Source organism: Palaemon carinicauda, chromosome 2 (genome assembly GCF_036898095.1).
Source record: "Palaemon carinicauda isolate YSFRI2023 chromosome 2, ASM3689809v2, whole genome shotgun sequence".
NCBI classification, from domain to species: Eukaryota; Metazoa; Arthropoda; class Malacostraca; order Decapoda; family Palaemonidae; genus Palaemon; species Palaemon carinicauda.
This window is the reverse complement of record NC_090726.1, coordinates 120,882,910-120,895,409: the sequence shown is the minus strand read 5'-3', so window position 1 is coordinate 120,895,409 and position 12,500 is coordinate 120,882,910. Positions and strand designations below refer to the sequence as shown.

At 31.8% G+C, this 12,500-nt stretch overlaps 1 protein-coding gene across 1 annotated transcript in view; it reads left to right on the top strand.

The window, feature by feature from the left end:
* LOC137619666 (protein O-linked-mannose beta-1,2-N-acetylglucosaminyltransferase 1-like) overlaps positions 1 to 12,005 on the top strand; it is a 41,449-nt gene extending 29,444 nt beyond the window's left edge. Inside the window, exons 9-13 of the mRNA XM_068349908.1 lie at positions 842 to 1,026; positions 3,547 to 3,655; positions 5,266 to 5,343; positions 7,115 to 7,224; positions 11,825 to 12,005. Coding sequence (XP_068206009.1) covers positions 842 to 1,026; positions 3,547 to 3,655; positions 5,266 to 5,343; positions 7,115 to 7,224; positions 11,825 to 12,005 — 663 coding nt within the window. The remainder of the gene's footprint in view (positions 1 to 841; positions 1,027 to 3,546; positions 3,656 to 5,265; positions 5,344 to 7,114; positions 7,225 to 11,824) is intronic.
* The last annotated feature ends 495 nt before the right edge of the window (positions 12,006 to 12,500 follow it).

Below are 12,500 nucleotides of genomic sequence, written 5' to 3'. Positions count from 1 at the left end.
TATATATATATATATATATATATGTATATATATATATATATATACACACATTATATATATATATATATAATGTATATATATATTTATATATATATATATATATATATATATATATATATATATATATATACGTTTTTACATACACACCTGTATATATATGGTATAGACTGGCGCTTCTAGTAGGAATTGTAGAGAAAAAAACTGGCGTAAACTTTCAGCAGCTTTATTGATCTTCGCAGAACATCCAGACATTTTAGGCCTTGTCGTGGAGATTGTAAATAAATATAAACATAAAATAAGAATTCACTCTTAAACAAATATATTCAGGTTAAATTACAAAAAGAAATAGTCAAATATCAATAAAAAATGAAATTTAACATCGAATGACCACTGCCCAACTCTATCTGTATATATATATATATATATATATATATATATATATATATATATTTATATATATATATTGCATAAGTATACACAATATATACTGATAGATTAACACAAATTTGTATTAATAATATATATATATGTATATATATATATATATATATATATATATATATATATATACTGTATATATACATATATATATATATCTATATATATATATATATATATATGCGTGTTTGTATGTGTTAATAAAAATAAAACGTTTTAGACATCAGCCCATGTTTACAGGAAAGCCAAACGGACAGTATGCCGAAATGAGCCCCTAAAATAAATAATGAGTTTTATGAATGAAAATGCAAGACCAAAGAATAAATATGAAATAAACCCTGGTCCTAAAACGAAAGAGAATACCCTACACTGCAGCTAACGGCCATCCTTGCCCTTCCTTCAGAGCAACGCCACATGGGACTGGTGGATCCGAGCGCACATCTTAGGCACTAAAGACATGATCATTCCCGAAGTTCCAAGAACTCGCCACACGGGAGGCGGTGGAGTGCACATCTCGGGCTATGATCAAATCCTCTTCTCGGCTCAACCTCTCAACAATGTGACCTACGTCAAGATGAACACCGGCAGGTAAGAATTGAAGTAAAAGTTGGCTGACTAAAAGACAAAGCTTTTAAATAAGGGATTCATTCAGTACTTTATGTCATGATGGGGCTCGCCTTAAAAACAATAAATTTCAATTGCCCTTGAAATGTTTCAGCCGTAATTACTTCTTGTTTTAGAGTTACAAAAGTTCTTAATGGAAAGATCAATTAGTAGGATCCTTTTTATTACTGATGTATAGATTGCTCTAAATGCTGGGAAAATGTGAAAACGGTTAACAGTTGACTATACTATATAAAGACTATAAATAGGTATTACACCAACGAAAGTTAAGAATAATATTTGTAATCCCCTGTTTTAAAGATTTCAATGAGGAGAGAGCAAATATGTAGGACTGAAAAGGAAAAAACTATAAGTAAAACTAAGATAATAATCAATGAAAATGCAAAGAGACAAATAAGGGTTAATGAATATACGTACTTGGGATACACACTAACTGTTTCCCCAGGTCATGAGACCGAAATCAAAAGAAAGATAAGCATGGAATGAAGAGCTTTGGGTAAACAAAATGAGATTATGAAAAGTAAATTATCATTTTCTCTTAAAAGAAATGTATTTAATGAGATGGTCCTATCAGTAATAACTTGTGCATCAGAAACTTGGAACCTTACTAAAGCCTTAGAATAAAACCTAACTACAACTCAAAGAGCTATGAAAATAATAATGATGGGAATAACACTATGAGACAAAGAAAAAGAGGAACACGTATACGAAAGCAAACTCAATAAGAGGATATTTTAACATGTAAGAAAAATAAATGGACGTGAGCAGGACATAATGAGAGCAACACACAATAGATGGGTCCCTAGAGATTGCAAAAGAAGCAAGGAACAGAAGAGAAGACAATGGAATGTCGAGCTAAGAAAATCGGCGGGTATAGACAGGCATATAAAGACCATAAACAGACACGAATGGACGGACATGACTGAGGCCTTTGTCCTGCAGTGAACTGGCAACGGATGATGATGATGATGATTTTTATATATATATATATATATATATATATATATATATATATATATGTATGTGTGTACAAAAATGCAGTTGCATCCTCAGTCAGCTGTTATATCAAAGATAATCTCTACGTGTATATATTTCCTACAACTTTAGTTCAATTAAGTAATAACATTAAAAGCGCATCAGTAGTTTCAGAAGCTTCTTCCTTTATTCTCTTCTTTATATTTAACACCTATAATTCAAGTTCATAAAATAAAATAACTTCTACAGTCTCGGGAAAATTCCATGACTTGCTCGTGTAGAGAAAAAGGTTAAACTTCATCGCTTCCTGCATCTCTCGACTTTGTTTTTCTCTGTTTTTGCATCTATCCCTCTATCCCTCACAGTGAATTATATTAATGTAGTATACTGCATATTTTGAAAGCGTGTGAGATCAAGGAAATGTATTTTTGAATGTCTGTATAAATAATAAAGAAATAGTAGTGGCTGTTTTGGTTAGGATTCTTATTTTATAAGATATAAGTCCTAAACAAAAACAGCCTCTATTAATAACTTTAAAATAGAGCAGTCATATATAAAGTATAAATCGAGATTTATGCCAAACTGTCCAACAGTCAAGCAATTGCAAGAAGTTTGAACTGAAGTTCCACCAATTCAACAGCCAGATCAAGATCATTTCACGATTTGGTTACAGCTGGAATAAAACATTCTGTATACAGTGCAGTATTGATGAGTGTTGGTATAGCTTAAACTAGTATTGGAATCTGTTCGCTTGGTAAAGCAGTCGTGAGCAAATGTCACAGAGAACAAAAGTACAAAATGAGATGTCGCCAATATCACATCTGTAACTACAATGACGGTTGTAGCCTTAATAATATTCTGAATAACGGCCAGAGTGACGTGGGGTTATGGCTTGAATGTCTAAACATATATATTTGTTATCTTCCTTATGAAACTGTATTGGTTGAACTTACAGAAAAGGAAAAATTTGAAGCTGTATCGTAAATCACAAAGTATGTCTAATGAACTTGCATGCAGTGAAAAATATTAAGTAATATACAAATACTGTAAAATGGTGTGAGAAAATATTTTGCAAGGGTGGACAAGATTGGTAACTTGGTATCGCAGTGAGGAGGAAGAGGATTGGGACAATGTCCTATATAATATGACGAGAGAGAACAAGGAAACGAAGACACTACCTCCTTTTTACGTACCAACAGTTAAAAAGAAGGAACCTCCATTTACAAGAATATTTTGAAGATTTTTAAAAACAACTGTAATTAATTTAGGTAATATCCAACAAACTCATAAAAACTCGTAAAAGTGTAATAAAAGATGTAACATCTTGAATCGTAAGCCATTAAGGAAGGTAAAAACAAAGGTAGTTTTAACATTAAACAAAGCCTCTTCCTTTTCAAGGAAACATGTTTTAGTCGAACACAATTGTAATTACATGATCTCATATCACTAGGCACGAGAGTACGTAATAATATTTCTTAACTTTTCATGACCCTTCTTTGGCTTATTTAGCATGATGAAAGAAGTGTATGACTCCAACCTCCTACACAACATAACAAGAGCTAAAGAGGTTCGAATCATTGACCACCCGTGTGATGTTCTGCCCATCCCAACAAACAAGGTAAGACAAAATTTAAGCAAGTAAGAACACAATCTGCATCAATTACGAATTAATCAAATAGTTGTACTCCTACCATAATTCATTCAATAGCATGAAATTTAATAAGTGTGCTCTAAATCGTATGTATGTATGTATGTATGTATGTATGTATGTATATCTTGCACAATACCAACATAAGTTACTCATTAAATGAAATAAATAAACGATATTGTTTTACACCCAGGGGCACTATCTGAGGTAAGAAGGGTTATAAATAAAATAATTCAATTTAACAACATATTTGTTACTTAGATCTAAGTTGGAAAACAAGAATTACAATCCGATTATGTTCCATTGTTGCGAATGTTATTTGCAATAACACTATTTGTCCGCAAACAATAATTCACAGTAACAGTTCATCGTCAAGTCTTGAAACATTTGTGTCGCCACAGTACAATTCTAAGGCATCAGATTGTCTTTTTGGATGTGCATCACGTCCCTAAAAATGTTTTGTGCAATTTCTCCAACGTCTTTTGAGAATGAAAAATATTTTAGCATGCTCTCAGTTATTTTCATTCTATAAGTAAAGCATTCACAATTAAAACGAATGACAGTTCTTTTCACAGTACATGTTGACAAATCATTCAATCGATTAAAGAATTTCCAAAGCGAGGTAACACATTGCAGGATTGTACATATCCCCATATATAAGATAAGCATATAATTCCCACTACGCTCACTTTATATATTATGAGGAATTACTGAAGCTTTTAAGATATCTCGTAAAGTAAGGATGGTCTGTTTCCAAAACTATAGGATAAAACAAAGGATACATTATACAAAAACACCAAGTCCTTCAAAACTTACTCCTTAACAATTCTTTGAGCATCAACATTAGAATATTCTACCCTCAACGAGTTAAATCTACAAGTCTCAACGGTTTCTAATCAAGCATTGAACCAAGATGGATTCGGCTATCTCCAAAACTAGGAGAAATGTGCCTGAAATCCTAATAATACTAATTGTATGGTTTCAGTCATTATTTTGGGTCCAAAAGCTATTGATTGATAGCTGTAGTCTACGAATACGTTCTCCCCTAGATCCTAGTTCTTATGCTAGAGACACGTTTTATCATTCTCTCGCAAGACAGATTAAGTGATAGCTTTCCACAAAATCATAAAACGATTCATTCCATTGCCCTTAACGTGATTTGTGACCATTCAATAATATGTATTATGTTGAGGTGAATTATTTAATGCAAAGACATGTCTTTATATGTTAATAAAAACTGAAAGAGCATCGATATTTTTTGAAATTTGGTTTAACCATACATAGTTTTTATGTGTGTGTGTGTGTGTTTATCTAAATACATAGTTATAAAAATAGATGCTGTATAATCCTAGATTATATACATATTTAAAAAGTAGGTAGTGGGTTTTCATTCCCCATACGTCTTAAAGGATATTATTAATGTTATTTTTGTCTGTCAAACAATATGAATAAACTACCCTTTATTAAAAAAAATATATGACTAGATTTCCTTGCACGACAAAAGTCCGCCTTATTCAAAAATAGCGCAAATTATAGCGGGTCATTATTCTTTGTATGTTAGTTCGTTTTCTCTTTCCCAGACAGGTGACAGCTACGCCATTTATATATACCAGCCAGGAGAAAACCGAGACCACCACTCTTATTACGTTATCTCACTTGTAAGTATAAAAGGATCAGAAAATACTTTATTCTTACCTTTGTCCTCGACTCGCCTATCTGAATTACAAAGGAAGTATTTCAACATAGACTTTAAAGAAATTAATGACTATCCCATTGTAATGAATGAATTTAAAAATTTAATAAGACTAAATATGCTATTCTATTGGCAATATCTATAGTTTTCAAAAATATGAAGAAATATAATTTTACCTAGAAGAAATATTATCGCGTTTTTGTTAACATTGTATGCGCTGTGTTACCTCCAACATAAATTTGTTTAAAAGCTATTAGGTTGGTTTGCTTAAATGGCAAAAGCTCTTCTCATTATCCTATATTTCAGATGCTCAAATAAATTATAATTCCCGAGTAGAGTAGAAGCATGCAATATAAAGACAGCGATCCACAACGGAACAAACCCATAACTAAATACGGAGAAAATAATTAGTAACAACACATAATCAATACAAGTATCACATGCACAGAGGCTATACCAAATGGAATACACCCATTTACCGTAAATGCATCAGACATATGAATAAGTGAACATTCAAATAATTATAAAACAGAAAATCATTATCCAAGCGACTCAAATTGTGATGAAATTAAGTGAATAATATTCGGTTGAACTTTCAAAAATTGCATACCTCCGAAAGGAAAAATAATGAAATATTCATGTGAAAGGTTAAAAAATCTGCATCCAAATTACCAAACCAAAATAAACATAATATATATATCAATATATATATGCCTATAAACCTAGAAAGATAGATAGACAGATAGATAGCTAGATGGACAGATATTTCTATATGAATTTAATCTAAATCTACGGATACTGCAAAACGGTAGTACATACTAATTTCTTTGTAGACAAGTGTATCGGAAATACTAGTTTTACAAACAAAATATCTTCTGATAATAATCCTTTCATTTTCAATTATTATAATTTTTTTGTATATATGTTTCGTCATCTGTCTTCCTCTGCATTAACAAGTCTTCATTTGTCTTCCGTCCTTATTTCTGAAACCCAACCTCTACATGATGCTTCAAGTAATATTTTCGTAGTTTGGAATTCTAACTAAAAGATTAATGGCTCTTCGCTAAATATTAATTAATATTTCTGTTTCCAAATCTGTTATATTGATATTTCTTTGAAAAATTAAAATTCCTACCTTAAAACCCAGCAGTCTAAACACCCATAAACTGACATCGTTTGTAAAAGAAATCTTCTGGTATGAAGGTTTTAATGGACAAACTCTTCAAGGATTGATTGTTGGAATTATTTTCAAATTCCCAGTATGGCAATTTTAAGTTCATTATCAATCACAGAACAACAGCAACTCTCGACAGACGTAATAAATCAAACAATAATTTTGAAAACTGATCTATTTTCCCATCTTGACATAATCATACATTCGGTCTCTCTTATCGCAGCTTCAGTCTTCGGTCTCTTTTTACCCTTCTACTTTTACACCTCTCCTGACAATAGTCCATCCTTGACATCATTTTCATAACAATGAATAAAAAACTACTACTCCTATATTCTCTCTCTCTCTCTCTCTCTCTCTCTCTCTCTCTCTCTCTCTCTCTCTCTCTCTCTCTCTCTCTCTCTCTCTCTCTCTCATTTGCAATTGTTTATTTCCAAATTAGAGGTCTTGTCTATAAAAGGGTCGATTGCAGAAAAAAAAAGAAGCACGGAAGAGCGATCTCACAAAACATAACCAAGAAAAGATAAAAAGAAAAAAATTCTAATGAAATCCTTTTCTTCCCCAGTGTCTTGGCATCAATGATCGAGATCCACACGAAAGCTACAACTTAATGACAACTTTCCCTTTTTATGGAAATCAAGTGTTTGTGATTGCATGTCCTCATTCGCCGTATTGGTAAGTGAAAAGGTTTGTTAACTCACAATTTAGACGTGCGGTCTTACAAACGTTATACAAATAGTCTAATTTTCATACAAATTATCATCAATTTAAAACTGTCGTTTATCTGCTTACATGCAATATACAATATATATATATATATATATATATATATATATATATATATATATATATATATATATATATATATATATAAGTATACACATATATATATATATATGTACATATATATATATATATATATATATATATATATATTTATATATATATATGTATATATATAAGTACAGATATATACACATAATATATATATATATATATATATATACATATATATATATGTGTGTGTGTATATATAGATAGATAGATAGATAGATAGATAGATATATATATATATATATATATATATATATATATATATATATATATATATATATATATAGAAAATGAAGAATTCCCCTTTAAATTTTCAAGCAACAAAATATTTTGTGACAACCAATTCACGCAAATTATCAATAAAATGTCAAAAGTATAAATTTCAAATAAATACAGTATACGGAGTATATTATTGAGTGATATTTCATCTTATTTTGTCCATCGTTATCCGCTACATCTAATGAAACGACGACGACAACAACAACAACTACCTCAACAATAATCCTCCAAACTGAACTAATAGGAATCACTGAAGCCATATTGATCATAAAAACACAGGTCTGTTGACCATAGGATTTCTTTAATGTTGACCTTGCACCCATTCTGTCGTTCAAAACTTCTCTCTCTCTCTCTCCTCTCTCTCTCTCTCTCTCTCTCTCTCTCTCTCTCTCTCTCTCTCTCTCTCTCTCTCTTTTATTGCAACTGGTTGTAATCCTCCTTTTTTATAGGGTTAGGGTTACCCTTTTATGTTGTTCCTTCTATGGTCGACTTCTTACAACCACAATCGTACCTTTTGATTGATCTGCCCAATCGTCACATGTGACAATAGGAGAAATAGTTCCACGGCCGATTTTGTTGGACTGAATAACGCTTGGTAAAAGGGAATATCAATGACACTACTCAAATAATCAAATTGGGATGTCAAAATGGAGGCGGTGTTCATTTGTCCTTTCCAACTTCGGATACATTTTGCTACAGCTGATCCAATGAGGTTAACTTGATAAAAGGCAAATTGAAAATGGCCGACTAGAAACCAGGATTATTTGATACTAATCCATCTCATTCCATGCTCATGTCAATGCCAGGCTAACTTCCTATTATTCAGTATTTGGTATTGCATTGTATACAATAAAATTCAATTGTCAATAACTAGAATATTCATTTTAATAGCATATTCATTTTCAATATGAAAGACAGAAAACAAAACACTAGCAAATATATAAAAAAAAGAGCCAGTGCTTCTTATAAGGTGGACTTATTTCTATGATATAATCTTATTATTAAAATGTTTGCCCTAACATAAAAACTTCTGACCTGAAAGAAATCAAGCATAGAAGATAAAGATCTATCATTTTGGCGGTGCGATTTAAAGAAATGTGTCAAAATATAGGTGAATTAAAGTGAAATCAAGGAGCTTACTGTTCATTTTCCCAATTCATTAGCCGTAAATAGAAAGACAACTAAGATCACAACAAAGTTAGGCAAATGTACAGTAACTACTACGGAAAATCCATTTGTCATTATCCACAATGTTTTAGTCCATACCTCTCAAGGAACTCAATGATCTATCAGGACTGCTGTCATACAGTTAGATGAAAGCATTGGAAAAGCAAAAAATATTGTATGTCACTGCTGAGAAAGGTAGGACAAGGAGAGGAAAAGAAAAACCAAACAAAAGTGTATAAACAATCGCAGATGTACTGTAAAGGGAAAAAGGATTTCCATCTTACGATTTCATGCTCAGGTAGAACAGGAATTCTTAAACTGGTGCGCACGAGCGCATTGTCAAGCAATGCTCTCTCACCGTTGTTAAAATCGTGCTCACGAGCACCAGTCGGTGTACAGATCATGCCCATTATGTGTAAAAACCATCACAATGTCTTAGTCAGGAGTATGAGAAAAGGTTTGAAAATGTGGAGGTTCATGCTGACAGATTTCAACTGTGTACGATGTAATGCATGTTGATAAAAAAAAAATTGAAAATGTGTTCTCTCAGCATGAATTTCCAGTTGCTGAAACAGCAGTGTGTGAAATCCAGTCACACACCACGCTAAAACTTTTGCACAAAAACTCGAGCTATAAAAATTTCGGTATCACTCCAGATAAAATGAGATTTCCTATCATTCGTGCAGACGCTTTTAAAAGTATCGTGTTTATTTGGGTCTACCTAAGTTTGTAAGTCTGCATTTTCTTTCATGGACAATATGAAGAACAAGAAGTGAGCTAGATACGCTCAGGACCAACTTGAAAACTGCATGCAAGTTACTTTGGCAAAAACTGCTGAAGAAAATTTGGAAAAGTTGGCCAATGCAATTCAGGATCATGGTTCTCACTATATCAACAATCTAGCGGAGTTTTGAACTGAAAATGAGCTACTTTTTTATGTGAATGCACATGATTAAGAAATAATGTATCAGTTCGAAAAGTTAATGTTTCATATACGAGTAATTCCAGTTTTCCGTCTTTTTCTTTCTTTTTAGTTTTCTAAGTAAATCACATGTTTAATTTTTGGCAATGCTAACTTTCAAGAAACGAAAATTCTAAAATTTTCCTTTATAAGTGACTTCAAATTGCTGATATGATTGCTTATATTTCTAAAAAAAAGAAAAAAAATTCTAGTGGGAGTCCTTACAGCGTCCACACCGAACCACCAAAAATGTTAGGGTCGCTTCGCTGGCCACTGGCGCTCTCATTGTTATGCCGGAAGCAAGATGGTGCTCTTCAGTTTAAAAAGTTTGTGAACCCCTGAACTGTTAAAAGATCCTTTATCATTTCCTTTTTAATACGCGATGTAAAGAAGGTTACGTACCCGAAGATATTCTCCAGACAAAAAGAGGCTTCAAAATCAATTGCATGGATCTACAATCAGGCATTGATGTTTAAGTCTACATTTTCTTAAAAGCTTAAATTATTTTAGTCATTGCATTTGAGCAACTTGATGCAGTAACAATTTTAAGACATCTTCAAAAAGGGTTTGAACTTGGGCAGATGAAGTCTGCTTTTTTTTCTAACACTGTAGAACGAATATTTTCAAACACTAAGTAAGTAGGATTAATCTAACAGCAGTGAAGCAAAGAGTCGAAGATTGCTTGTTTAGTTTGGTATAAAATTTCTTACAATCCATAAATTCATTTAACCAAGGCCCATTTTTAGAACTACTGTATCTTGGGTAGACGAAGTGTAATCATATGATGTCCGATCTTTACTCTCGCACTATGGGACTCCTGTTTGCGGACGCTTATTGAGAAAGGCCAAAGTAAAAACCTCGCTGAAACAATGAATAGGTTTTAAGTTGAGTTTGGTACGGGACATTTTGCAATGTGAAAGCTCAAACATACTCTCCAAAAACTACATCATCTCGGGAACCAATTCTAAAACAAATAAGGTTAAATTCAGCCGTCTCCTCTCCCTTAAAAAAGACTGAACGTCAATACGCGCATTTCTATCATAGTTTTTAATATTGATGAATAAACCAAACGGAGAGTTTAAGAGATATAGCTCAAAATCAAAAGAGAGTATCCATTTCAATGATTATTAGCGCATTTCTGTTATTATTTACCCCAATATGACATTAAACTCCCCGTTAAGTATTTTGTAACCACTAAAAAGTATTTCATAGAAACAAAACGGGAAAATGTTTGAAATAATGAATCGGAGGGTAATAATACAAACAAATAAAACCCATTAATTGTTTCTCCATGAGAATAACCAAAACAGAAAGATAAAAGGACGGAAGTAATTCTAGCAAGATTTATTGTGTGATCATTTTCTGTGCTCATTAGATTTAATATATACTGTACATTTTTTTCCTCCCGATTTTTTTATCATAAAGATACAGTTACAATTTATTAATTTACATTATTTGTGTAATTATTCTTTTACAAAAATATATTCGGGCCAGCTCAGTAAGAGAAGCTTGACTCAATGTGCTGGCAAATCACCTCCTTTTATTATATGTAAATTATCGCTTTTCCTTCAGCAAATTTCTTTACTTTCAGTGCCTTTATATATATATATATATATATATATATATATATGTACACCTTATAAATGAAAATACATTTTACGATTTCCCACCTTAATCACTAATGAAAAAAAATATTAACTGTATTTGCAAATAGAAAACAAAATTTACTATAAATATCTATTAACTTTACTAAGACTATGTATACTTCGTCAATAGACATTTCTAGGTTATCATTGAGTAAGGATTTCCATATTGAACATTTTAGAGAATAATTTATGGCACGTCTGACCCTACTATTTTACTAATACTTCCATGCTTTATTTTACATAATAGTGGATAAACGTAAATTATAGACAAAGCCTTCCTTTTAATAAAAGAAAAGTATACTGAATTCTTCAGAGAAAACTATTTAAAAACTATACTGGTTTATTCTACTGACATTGTTTAAGAAATTAAATGACTATATTTCAACAGCCACCCCCAGAATCCTGTAGTGATATATAAAGCCACAGAAGACGACGCCCTCTACGCTAAGGACTATGAATTTCCGAAGGCAACGCTGGATATGAACTACGCTTTCAGGATTCCCCCAAAAGATGACGCGGAAGAATACACTCTTCAAAATCGCATGGTCATCAACTTTCACGTTCCATAGAGATCCTCTAATAATAGATAGGGGAGCTGGAATCTACATCGAATTAGCCATTCGATACTTCTTTTGTATCTTTCTTAATATTATTATTTATGGGGGGTTTAACTATTTCAAGCTAATGGTTTATATAGTATGAGTGACACGGAAAACACGCTTTTGACACATTTTCTTTGTTTATTTCAACTGTTGTCAAAATATTGAATTCTAAACTTGGTTTTTAGGTGTTCCCTAATTTGAAATAATGAAAACAGACATTTTTACTTAAATGAGGCAAATATTTCCAAACCTAATCCATCAAAATTCTCATAAATGATACCTATAAACGAAACTGTCAATAAAGACAAAACATTTAATAACACATACTCACAACTGATGCAAATAAATATGTTAAACTTATAAGGAAAACGAACCTCGATGAAAAATTGAACTTCCTGGAATTAAGTGTTATCAGAAAATCATGAATCTCTTTAAAAGAAATTTTCAATAACGCAGTAAATC